General features: G+C 34.8%; 1 protein-coding gene across 1 annotated transcript; it reads right to left on the bottom strand.

Moving 5' to 3' along the window:
- Positions 1-6047: 6047 nt before the first annotated feature.
- LOC136783733 (uncharacterized) lies at positions 6048-8881 on the bottom strand. Its single transcript, XM_066743992.1, has 9 exons — positions 8876-8881; positions 8697-8807; positions 8188-8349; positions 7591-8087; positions 7313-7506; positions 6603-7195; positions 6394-6547; positions 6307-6342; positions 6048-6172 (listed from the first exon to the last, which is right to left on the bottom strand). Exons 1-9 carry the CDS (start codon positions 8879-8881, stop codon positions 6048-6050), a joined length of 1878 nt encoding a protein of 625 aa, XP_066600089.1.
- Between the last annotated feature and the right edge of the window lie 4052 nt (positions 8882-12933).

Genomic DNA, 12933 nt, shown 5'->3' with positions numbered 1-12933 from the left:
TACCATTATGACAGAATAATAATGAATAAAGCTGTCGGTTGCTCGATTATTTATACGGTTCAAAAGAAGATTTCAAGTCCTTAAGAAGACTTTCTGCCTACGGTGCACCGAAGAAGCTTTGTGGTCTAGGCGGTAAGGTAACCGCGTGGCGATTCGTGGATCCGGGTTTGATTCCTGCCGATTACTTTTTTTTTTTTTAAGATTAAATTTTTTTTTAATGACCATTGACTTACTAAAATCAATAATAAATTAATGAAATGCAGATTTTATAGAAATAAGCGAAATATAACGATGAAATTGTAGTTAAAATAATTATTATATATCAAATACGCATTTCCTTAATTTATTATTGATTTAAATAAGTCAATGCTTATATAAAATGCTGAAAAACATGTATAAAGGCATTAGGCTGCAAATGTAAATAACATAAAATATTCGTAGATTTTCGGCAAAGCGAAGCGGAAAGATTTTGCCTCGAACTTCTGCTAGACGCTAACAGTGAGAAAGACAGAGAGGTCCGAGAAAGTATCTCCGCTCTCTCTTTAATCCGAGGATAGGCGAGAGCGAGCGAAGCCAGTCGACACATGTACGAACGCTTCTACTTGTGTTCGTGACCATCGAGCAGCGGTAGAAGCGAGGATGGCTCACGCAAACGAGCCTGCATCTGTGGTGGTAAGTGGAGGGGGAAATTCTGTAGACCGACGGTCTACTTTCTGGCAACACTGATTGAAGGTACTCGTGCTGCTACTACACCTTTGACGGATAAAGTTATGCTCGACGCTAATTCCATGGCATTTCTGTTCGATGAAATTCGTTATGAATTGAACGGTATTGAGATTGATCGGTGCAAAAACGTTGGTATCACTACCAGTATGAAGAATCTCATATCTTTAAGCAGTGAAGAGAGTATGAGTCTACGTCATTCTGGCTGGTTCGTTGCCACTCAAGAGCGTGAAAATGTTGCTGACACATTCAGCTTTTGCGTTCCCCTGCATATGCTATTGGGATTCTGCGAAGATTACAAACGTGTCGTTATCAATGCACGCCATGAGCTCGTTCTGATACGAGCGCGTAATGATATAAATTCAATATTTTCTTCGAATCAGTTTACCGATTCTGGGATTGAACTGCACCGAGTGCAATGGAGAATGCCTCACGTAACTTTAAATGAATTTACCAAACTACAATTTCTACGCATTATCGAGCAGAATAAAAATCTCACCATGGCTTTTCGTTCCTGGGAGCTCTACGAATATCCCCTTTTACCTCAAACACAGCGACATACATAGGCTGGGAAAGCGGCTACACAATTGGAGAAGCCTCGATACGTGATGCTGGCGTTTAGAAAAAATAAGAAGAAAGATCAATACTCGAATGTACTTAAATTTAGCGATTGCGATGTACGTGATGTTAAAGTCTTTTTAAATTCTGAGTTTTATCCGTACGATTGTCTCGACACTGATTTCACGAAATCTCGCTACTCCGTACTCTATGATATGTATGTAAAGTTTTTCCACTCATATTATGCTGGAGAAAAACTGTCGAAACCAATGCTCGATTACCTAAACTTCTTGCAATACGGTCCGCTCTTTGTAATTGATTGTTCACATCAGAACGAGTCAGTGAAAACCGGCACGGTCGATGTTAAGATTGAAATCGAGTGTTGGAAAAATATTCCGTATAATACTACAGCCTATTGTTTAATTATACATGATAAAATTGTAGACTATAATCCGCTTACGAATATTGTTAGAAATGTAAGTTAGATATGTAAGGTTAGGAAAAAATAAAGCACTTTTTAATAAATACATATAAAGCATTTTATTCACTCATTTATTATACAAAACACTTATTGTTTAATCTTAAATTCTAAATTATTATAATTCCCGCCTAAGTATTTCATGATTAAAATATTTTGTGATGCTGCATTTATCAGCTCCGTAAACTGATCCTGCGATTCGAGTAAGGCAACCATCCGGGCAGGGAGATAAAACCAATCCTTCGTTGATAGTTTCGCTATTATCCTCATTCCATATTTAATCTTTATTTTCATAATTTCAATTATGTCATATTCTTTATTTTCCTCGAGACTGTTTAATTTAACAAATGATTTCTCAGGGATGAAAGCGAACGCATTAACTCCAGTTAAAAATGCCATTTTATCTAGACCCTGTATTACACGAAACTATTATTATTATTGAAAAAATTAAAACAATATTTGAATAATATATTCCTACCTTTTTTTAGCAGTTTTTTCAAAGTAATCAGTTAAAACTGAGGTATAAACTGATCTGAGTATTCTTACTGATCTGAAGATTCTTGCTGGTTGTGTGGTCGATGCACTAACTAAAGTTTGAACAGATTGAAGCTGGTTCACTATTGTTCGAATCTATTTATATAGGAATAATTGTTGATGGAGGGGGTAAAAATCATTGATGGAAGGGGCAAAAAATTTTTCTGTTGAAAACGTGTGCAGATTTTTTAACATGTCATTAATACTGATTAGCAAGATGATATACTGCTGATTAATCGATTCATGACTCTATTAAAAGAATATGCATGAATCATTCAAGCACATTTTCATTTTTAAGAAAAGAGGAGATGATCTTCAAGATATCTGTAACGATCTATCATCTGAATAAAATATGTATTAAAATTTTTTAAAAGAATATGATTTTCATAGAGAGCTGCAATTGCTGCTGCACATTTTTAGATTTTGCTGTATCAAAATATATATATATGTTTTATCCTCAATACAAACGTCTTAAGAAATAATATTCCTAAACGTGTAACATAATCTATATGTAGCGTTTTAGAGGTTCTTAATTTTTATCTCATGCTGAAAATGAATACCATGAAGATATTTGTATATCTGAAGCATGCTTCTCTCTTGAATCTTTATTACATGCATTTTCAGGATGATTTTAATTTCAATGCTTAGTAAGATGATGATATGTGTTTGTTTATCTAAACTTGGGGTGCAATTCTCTCTTGAGTCTTTATTACATGCATTCTCACGATGATTTTAATTTCAATGCTTAGTAAGATGATGATATGTGTTTGTTTATCTAAACTTGGGATGTAATTTCATCAAATGACACGTATAAGTACCCTCAACACTGTCGTTGAAAGGGTGTTGGAGATGTTATAAAAATCTGAGTAGTTCCAGACTGCTCATTAAAGTTTGCTTCTACCTCTGATCTGATTTACATTAAATTAAACATGTGTACCGGTAATTTGTATAATAATAATAATACTAATAATAGTTTACGTCGAGAATCCACAGTCGATGGTGATATAACAAATTTTTTAAACGAAATTGGTGTTGGAGCAGATTTAGAGGCCATAATTAGATTTTTAATAAATGATATTGAAGAAGTTGAGGAAATGATTGGTGATGATAATGACGATGGTTATGATGGTGATGATGAAGAGGAGGAGGTTTTAAGGGACGAAGGACGTCAAATGAATCTAGTAGTGGAGGACTATGAGGAAGAAATGGAAGTGATAGTTGTGGAGGACGATGACGAAGAAATGGAAGTGATAATTGTGGAAAGTGAGGATGAAGTGGAGTTTTTATATGAAGAGATAATTATTTTGGATAATGAAGATGACAATGAAGATGAAGTATTACCTAATTGTTAGTTTAATTACAGACCATAGTGGGAGGAACTTATTAAAAATATGGTGCTTCATATTTAATTTCTCTTTCATTATCATATATGTTTCAAAACTATTGTGGCTGAGCTACGCATACTTTATTTTAGGTGCTAGGTATTATACCTCTTCGATATCCCTTGGACATTAGTTTCTTGAAGTTTGGTACGTACAAACTATTTACACTTTTATCAGTAAAAAAGATATCCTTCATATTGCTAATGAAATGCTGGTTATTGTAATATACATTGTTGCATAGTTCGCTACAAATATGGTGAAATTGTTCTCAAAATAGAGCGTAGTACAGGATTTGCTTGGCAGCTACATATATTGAAAATATTATTGCAATAATTTTTTATAAAGGGCATAAAAAGTAAAGGGGGTTCAGCGGGGTAGTAGCATGCTGCAAAGATTCAAGATGAAGTATTAATTTTGGATGAGTGATTGAAATGACTAGCTTTTATCTTATTAGTGTGCTTAGAATTTTTAGTTGGTGAGTATAATTAAAAATTTGCTTAACGCTTTTGCATCAAGAGATACGGTAGTGTCTTAACGGTAATACTACATTTGGGGTAAAGCGGGTTCAGCGGGGTCAGTAACATGTTGCAGAGATTCAAGGTTATGCGAGCGAAAAAATCACCCCAAAGAGAATCTGTTTTACCATCTAGGAAACTGCTTTTACCGACTGGGACCTGACGTCAGATGAGTGGGGGTGTGATGTCAAAAGGCTGCAAGTATCCTCCCGCAACCCTCTCGCCTCTACCTGCTGCGAGCTCACGTGGAGCCTCCGATTTCCCCCACCACCACCACTTAGCACTTCTTGGCTCCCCCCACTACCTCGCAACCAGGCTCATCCGAGTGGACAGGAGTGGGGGGGGGGGGGCTAGAATCGGCATAGTATGTCTACTTAGTCGTCCTGTCAGAATAGATCACATGGTAGTAACGTCTACTGTATGGTAAAACTCACAGATTTTAAAGCTTCCGCTGAACAGATTTCTCTATAGAGGGCACTGTCCCCCTAAGCTAGTACGCCACCATGTCTCCCTTCAACGACATTATATTTCAAAGCTTACAAGTTACGAACCGAGTAGATCTTGGGTTTGGAAAACAAGGAAAAAAAGGGGGGTGGGTGTGATCTATTCGGACAGGACGACTACCATAATTATGATCGAACTTCATTTCGCGAAGCTTGTTTGATCTTCAATTATGTCCCGTCGTCCTGTCCTCTAGATCACATGGTAGATGTTTAACGATTTCAGAGCAATTTGTATTCCTGTAACTTTTTTTTCACAACTAAACACAACATTGTATAAGGATTAGTTTACATTAAACGCATAAACATTATTGATTAATAACTGCTTCTGCAAAACTTACTTCATGCATTATGGGTCTATTATAAAATCGCGCGAACAGTTGTGATCTTTGTGTCCAATCTGCTGATTTCCTGATTGTATCCACATCAATACCTCTAATAAAACTGTGGATGTCGACGTATGTCTAATGCTGTGTACGCTAAATTTTGGTACGTCTATTCCACTATTCTGCATTACAGCTTTTATCCATTTGCTAATTGACTGGGTTGTAGCTGCATGATACGGCTTTTTAAACGTAACTAGTAAGTTATCTTCATTTTGAAGCCTTCTCTTTCGTTTGTCTTAAATACCATTTTAGAATTGACACGGTACATAATTTTGGCTGGTCCTTGAATATTGGTATTTTTAGAAGCGGTTGGTATCTATTTGGCCCTGATGTTTTTATTCTGTCAGGAATCTTTATTCTTACTTCATTTTCTAGAAACTTAATATTCGAAACTTTTATTTTGCTTAATGTTTGTATTCTTTGAGCAGCAGTCAACGCCAGCAACATCACTAATTTTTTCGTTACATGTTCAAAGGATAACGCTTCATGAGGCCACAACGACTCCAGATAATTCAAGACTTTATCCGGGTTCCAAACTTCATTGTACCTAGGACTCTGCGGTTTCAAACAAGCTACTCCTCGAAAAAATCTCTTCATATTTGGCTGTGACCTATTTCGTTCACCAATATTAATGAAAGAGCCGATCTATATAGGAATTCAATGTTCCATATGTTTTCACTTAATCTAACTGAAATGTTAAAAATTCTAGAATTTTTTCCAAAGAGGCCTCAAAAGGAAAAATCTTTTATTGAATACAGAAAGTCCACCATAACTGTAATGGTTTTTTATATTGCTTTAAGGGAATGCATTGCGAGTCGAGAAAGTACTTCCAAATCATCTTCTACAATTTTAAAAATTTGAATATATTCATAGGGACCAAATTGGCTCGTATTGATCTGCTTAATTAATGTAAAGGCTTATTTTTTGGATTAAAAAAAAATTTTTTTAAATCGGATATAAATAATAATATTTTATTTCCCATCAATAATTTCGAAAATGGGAGCCTTTACGACGCTGCGCCAAATTTCAACGAGTAATTTAAGACCAACAAGAAGCAAATCTTCTACATTTATGGGAATATTTGCTTCTTGTTGGTCTTAAATTACTCGTTGAAATTTGGCGCAGCGTCGTAAAGGCTCCCATTTTCGAAATTATTGATGGGAAATAAAATATTATTATTTATATCCGATTTAAAAAATTTTTTTTTTAATCCAAAAAATAAGCTTTTACCTTTATTAAGCAGATCAATACGAGCCAGTTTGGTCCCTATGAATGTATTCAAATTTTTAAAATTGTAGAAAGATAATTTGGATGTACTTTCTCGACGCGCAATGTATCCCCTTAATGTCCCAGCCGATATGGATGTTAACATAATCGGGATAAACTTTTCTAAAATTCCTTTCTTCATAAATGTTTTCCTGACAATCTCCTGGCAATCAGGGATAGTGACGCTCGAAGAGGATGTTGTTGCCTGAATTATCAATTAAGAAGTTTTCATTTTGAGAAAATTGTATTATATTTGACACAAGTAATTTATTATATAGAGGGTACCATGGTTGCGTGGCCCACAAAGGTACTACCACTACACCTTCTGCTTTTTCCATGAGTATTTTTCGTAATGTTCTCAGAATTAGAGAAAATGGTGGAAAAGCGTAGAAATGTAAACTCGCCCATGGTATTGTAAAGCTATCTACTACGCAGGCCTCCGGGTCTTTATGCCACGAAGCAAATTTGCGACACTTTGCAATTATATTTGATGCAAACAAATCTATATCAAACGGCCCAAATGAAGATTCTATTTCCTCAAATGCCAAACTTGCTAGCTCCCACTCTACTTCATTTTCTATTGCTCTAGATTCTGCATCAGCTTCAATATTATCTTTTGATTTTATGTACGACGCAAAGATCCATAGATCTCGCTCTTCGCACCACTGCCAAATAGTTCTAGCTAATCGCGATAATTTATAGAGCTGAACACTCCCCATTCGGTTTATGTAAGAGATGGCTTTCGTATTGTCTATTCTCAACAAAATTCTGCTAGGAAATTTATTTTTCGCGAAACATTTTAGCCCATAAAAGGCTGCTTTAAGTTCCAAATAATTTATATGTTCTTTTTTCTCTTCAGAATTCCAAAACCCATGAGATTTCTCGCCATTACAAGCAATTTCCTATCCTGTTAAGAATGCATCCGAATTAATTTCCAACATAAAATCATCATCTCTGATTGGGTTATTACTTTCCATTATATTATGTATCCCCCATTCAAAATCAGCAAACAACTCTCTCGAGAACACCATAAAGCGATCATAGTTGCCAGTCGCCTGTTCTAGAGCTAGGAATTTTTCCCTTTCGAACCTTTTCGTATACACTAAACCATATTTTACAGCCGGGGATGCCGCTACTAACACGCCAATAAATTCCGCAAAGTTTCTTATTTTACATTATTGTTTATCTCTAAATGTCATTGCTAATTCCCGAATTTTAATCTTCTTCTCTATTGTTAATTTTACACACATATTCTCCGAATCAAATATACAACCAAGGAATTTTATAACTTTGGAAGGAATTAATTCGCATTTCTCTTTATTCAAAATAAAACCTAATCTCCCTAGTAACTCCTGTGTTTGATTTATATTTTCTTTGATTTCATCAATCGTATGTCCAAAAAGGAGAATATAATCGAGATATATTACCGACAGCCAACCCCTCTTTCTCAAACATTCTATTATCGGTTTCATGAGTTTTGTGAAAACGAATGGTGCAAGGCATACACCAAATGGGATACAATTAAATTCGTACAAATCGCCTTTAAAACAATGTCTTAAATATTTTTTGCACTGCTGAGCTACCAGAACCAGGAAATAAGAATCCTTAAGGTCGACTGTTGCCATATAAACATCCTTTTCAATTAAACGTACCACCGTTTTTCTATCTTCCATTTTGAAGTGAAATGGCGCTATAAACTGATTTAGCTTTTTTAAGTTTAGAATAAATCGCATGTCTCCATTTGGCTTTACGGTTAGAAAATAAGAAGAGATAAACTCGTTTTCACAATGACAACACCGAGAGTTTGCCCCTTTTTTAAGAAGCTTCTCAATCTCTATCACATGCCATCATTTCTTCTTTGGACAATTTTGGTTCCTCCATCCTCCCCTGTGAATTTGGTTTAACTTTAAAAGGGATTACATATCCTTTAACGCTTTGGAGGATTGATGGATCTTTTGTCAGTTTTTTCCATTCACCTAAAAATGAACTGATTCTGCCTGCTATACACTGAGAAAAAAAATTGGTTAAATCAATGAAATATCAATTGACTGAAATAAATGGTTTTCTTGAATAGGTTCAAGTAAATATTTAATAGTAACTATGAATTATTTTTATTCGAATCAAATATGTTTTCTTTTTAAGTGAATACTGGATTTATTTTAACTGACGAAATATTATTTTAACTTGATGAAATATAAGTTTGAAGGAAAAATTCAATTGTTTCGACAATGAAAATTGACTATTGATTTGATAAAACATTTAGTTGGACTAATAAAATAATTATTAAATAAGAAATAATATTTCTTTCCTCCAGTGAAATATTAGTTTAAAAGAATGGGCTAGTTACTGAATACCAAGAAATCAGTCATACATTGACCAATATGTTCAACTAAAGTAAAAAAATATTTATCTGAATTAATAAAATTAATTCTTAGTACAACGAAATATTCAGTTAATGTTAATAACTGATATTTTTGAATTATATCTAATTCTCAATAATATTATCTGAAATTTTATCTAAAATCTCTATTACTTTCATATTTAGTTGAAGCGAGTAAGTTTTTCATTAAATAAAAGATATCGATTATTTAAACCACAGAAATAACTCTATTGGTCTAAATAAGAATTTAGTTGAAATAAAAAACATATTTTGCTCCCAAAAAATGTAACATAAATTATTTCTTTTCTGCTTTAACACAGAATATCCATATGCTAGAGTACCGCGTTGCACTACCTATTATCATTTTTAACATATATACAAGTTTAACTCACATAACCTACACTTTAAAAATTGAAATTTAACTTATATAAACAGACTTACAAACAACTTCATCAATCGTTACTTATAAACTAATATATAGTAATACAGATATATACATACATACATAAGTATAAATACATGATTTTATAATCTTGATTCGATTCTTATATAGTAACTACAGCAGAGTTGGATAACTAGCGAGAAAAACCTATCAGTGATTTCTTGGCTCGCCACCTAGCGGTGATCTTTTGAAAGTATTAAAAGAAAGTGTTTTTTTTTTGTAGAAAATATTTATTTGGTTAGAATAAATAATGTTTTATGTAGTGGAGATCAGGGCAAAACCGGGTTTTACAAGAATTTTTCAGGTTGTGGTTTTATCGATCTTTCTACATGGAATAACAATTTATTTTCCAGGCTAGTATTCTAATGAAATTTTGGAATACAGAAGAAACCTTAAAGTTATAAGCATTTTATATACTCTTCCTTTGCTGAACAACAGCGTTTACAATGATCATGGAAGGTGTCAAATGCTATATTTATGACAATTTTTCTAAATTGTGCACTTCCTTGATACCAGTTGTTTAATGAACGAAATATTTCCAAGTATATATACTTTCAATAAGTATTTAATTTGAAAAAAAGAAACAACTACTACAAGATGAAGTACATAAATAATGGAAAAACATAGAATGACTTAACTACGTCGAAAAATAATTTTTCGAATCATTTGACACTTTTTATGGTTATTGTAAATAATTTTTGATAGTAAGGAGAAATAAATTGAAATATTATAGTGTGTTGAAAGTTTTATGCTTCTTTCTAAAACTTAGCTATCATACTGATTAGGGAACTTGAAAATCACTCTGTTTATAGTAAAGAAAAAAATTATAATGCAGAATATATATTTTAAATTGTTTATTACAAAATTAATAGACAGGTATACACGTTACTCCACCTGACATGACGTATGCATTAAATGTTCATAATCATGTATATCGTTGAGTGATATAATTTGCTTTATAGTGGTCTCTTCCACTTCGAAACAAGGTATGTGGTTATTAAAACGCAAAGTATTAAACCGCAAAATTATAAAGTATACATCATTTTTATGATTAATAAGTACATGCAATATTTTTCCAAATTTAAAATAAAAACCATCAGAATTAATAATAACAATCATATGAGGTTTGTATGTACACCCGCATATAGATACCCAAGAAACAGCAAAGTATTCCTTACTACTAATATTATAAGATACTGACTCTTCAATGGAAGTAAATGAAATGTTTGGACCATTCTTTATTCGACCGTTGAACACCTTTATTAGCCTGAAATTTATAATTCAACATAAGTTGATGTTTCACCGCTAATATATGAGAAGGATTTACACGCGAAGTAACAGCTTGAGCAAAATTTTTTTAATCTCTGTGTTTTGCTTCGAAACGAATAGATGAGAAGCATTTAATTGGTCCATATTTTTGCATCAAAGTTGGGTAATGCAGCAAAAAATGGTGCTTCGGCTTTAAAGCTCCAAACAATTCTAAATATAGTTGGTTTTGCTCCATTATAATATTAGTAAGTAAGTGACACGTTTCGTTATTGACAACAGATGTCATAATAATACTAATTATTTTTCTTAAAAGTAAATATAATTCCCATACTTTATTGCCGGTAGGAACTAACTCTCCATTTATCATACCTAAAAAGCGTATTATACACGACATTTCTGAAGATGTTAATTTTAATATTTCCTTCTTGAACACAGATTCACTTATATACGAAGGAATATTAATATTATTTTTATTTCCAAAATCAAAAAGATGTATCCTTTCATTGAGAATGTCAAGTGAAAAAAGCTTTTCTTTTATAATTAAACTTTTTAATATCTTCGCTATATCATATCTACACACACCCTCAAAAATGTCGTGCATTATATCCAAAGTACCGTTCTCAATAACGTGATAACTTGGTATCTTGTTAAAAACGCACTCATCAACAATGCCATTATCCTGTCCAATTACATCATTACTATAACTTAGCGCAGAACGTAAATCAGAACTTTCTTCGATTACCTGAAGCCGTCGTTTATCTTTATCTGCTGTAACGAGGTTCACTCGTTACGTATCAAGATACCGGATTTAATAAAGAAATTAAAGAGAAGCTAACGATTAGTAGTGGTTATTTCAAACCCTACATTACCGACTCGGTGCATAGGTTTCCGAGTGGACAGGAAGTACCGTCTAGGAACATCCCTGTGGACCGTCAGAAGACCGGATGAAAAGACCGGCGCTCCACTTAAAAGTCCAAGCCGACCGAGCGAGCAAGGCAGGGCTGTGCCAAGTAACTTGGCGGCTTGAGACGAGGAGAAGTGGGCACAGGGACTCCTGCGAAAAGGCGAATTCTCTAGTCCCCTGAGGAGGGGGAAATAAGAGAGTGAGTCGGGCCTGGGACGTCGCGCAAGGCGGACGTACACCACACCGGCTCACCGATGAGTGTGTCCGTGTGCGTGAGGTGAGCTCGCTCCCTACGCAACGAACACACTGTATGCTATCGATGCATAAGGGACCTGTGCAGGTATGGTAGGTTTCTGCTGTATGCCGGGTGCCGCCGCTAAGTCCATGGCAACGCGCATGGCACCGCGGACTTGGGCATTGCGGGGATGCACCACCCTGACAGTCCCCTATGAGAAAAGATCTCGATAATGTTCTCGTCTCCTCACCTCCCCTCACATGTGTGAGTGGGTGGGTGGGAGAGTGTGTCTACTGTCCCGAGGCTCGGGCTACCTGTAAGGAACCCTCCCCTCTCTCCACGACCTAGCACACTGAGCAAACCAGGCTGCCGTACCGTCCTCTATGCACTACCAATCAGCCCATTGGGGAATGAATGCGATTGGAATGGCGGGGTAAAGCCCCTATGTTAGCGATGGGTTGTTGGTCACCCACACGACCAACTGGCGCCCTGAAATTACCGAATGTAAGGACGGCCGAAGGTAATAGGAAGATAGCTATCATGATCAGCCTATCGTGGTAGAAGAATCCATTACACTGCAAAGCAAATTCTACAACAGTGTGAAGAATTAAAGCTCGAAGTAAATCCTAATATAGTATTCAATCCTAGGTTGTCACCTAATATAGCGACTACAATAAAATGAATTAGCATATCACCACCTTCAACATTGATTACTATGCCATCAATTTCAAGTTCTTTCAGTTGATTTATCAAGTTTTTGAAAATAATTTTATTACCAAACTTCGCATGGTCAATTGTTTTATGAAGTTGTGCTAACATAATATTATCTATGACACTTGCGTGTTCAATGGGTAAGCCCCCTATTGCATAATAAACAGCTCCAAGTTTTTGAATACCGCTGCGCGAGCTTAAAGGATTGTTAATTTCAACGTCGTCAAAATACAGAACAAGTGGCAAAATTAATTTGTTATTAAATTCTTCTTAAGGTTTAGGTAGAACGGACTTTGTATAAATGAAGTAATCAAGAGATACGGTAGTGTCTCGAAGGCAAGTATATATAAAAGTACCGCCGAAGCTACCATGTAACTTATACAGCAAGTTTGGCCGTCCCAATTATTAAACCGATTTATTTCCGTGAATGATCCATTGTCATGATTTAACTAAAGCTTTTCCTAAACTGGTTTTGAATAAGCTTTCATTTGAGACCATAAACATGAAAATCAGTTCATGCAATCTAGAGATCTCATACAATGTTAGCTATATATATCGAAAATTCAGATTTTTCTCCATAATCTTCTTCTTCTTTTCCAGCCAGAATGTATGTCTCGGGTTGAAGTTGGTTGCTCAACGTAGATGCTAGT

Source organism: Prorops nasuta, unplaced genomic scaffold (assembly GCF_024137725.1).
Source record: "Prorops nasuta isolate Cenicafe-Biocafe unplaced genomic scaffold, Cenicafe_Pnas_1.2 PNAS00035, whole genome shotgun sequence".
In the NCBI taxonomy this organism is placed as follows: domain Eukaryota; kingdom Metazoa; phylum Arthropoda; class Insecta; order Hymenoptera; family Bethylidae; genus Prorops; species Prorops nasuta.
This window is presented reverse-complemented; position numbering and strand designations above follow the sequence as displayed.

Bases quoted from the DNA above. Each gene is read 5' to 3' on its own strand.
- LOC136783733 (XM_066743992.1), bottom strand. The intron at 7,507-7,590 runs GTGTGTAAAATT...ATGTAAAATAAG, and splicing joins ATATTTGATTCGGAGAATAT to AAACTTTGCGGAATTTATTG. The intron at 6,173-6,306 runs GTAAAAGCTTAT...GAGTAATTTAAG, and splicing joins TATTGATCTGCTTAATAAAG to ACCAACAAGAAGCAAATATT.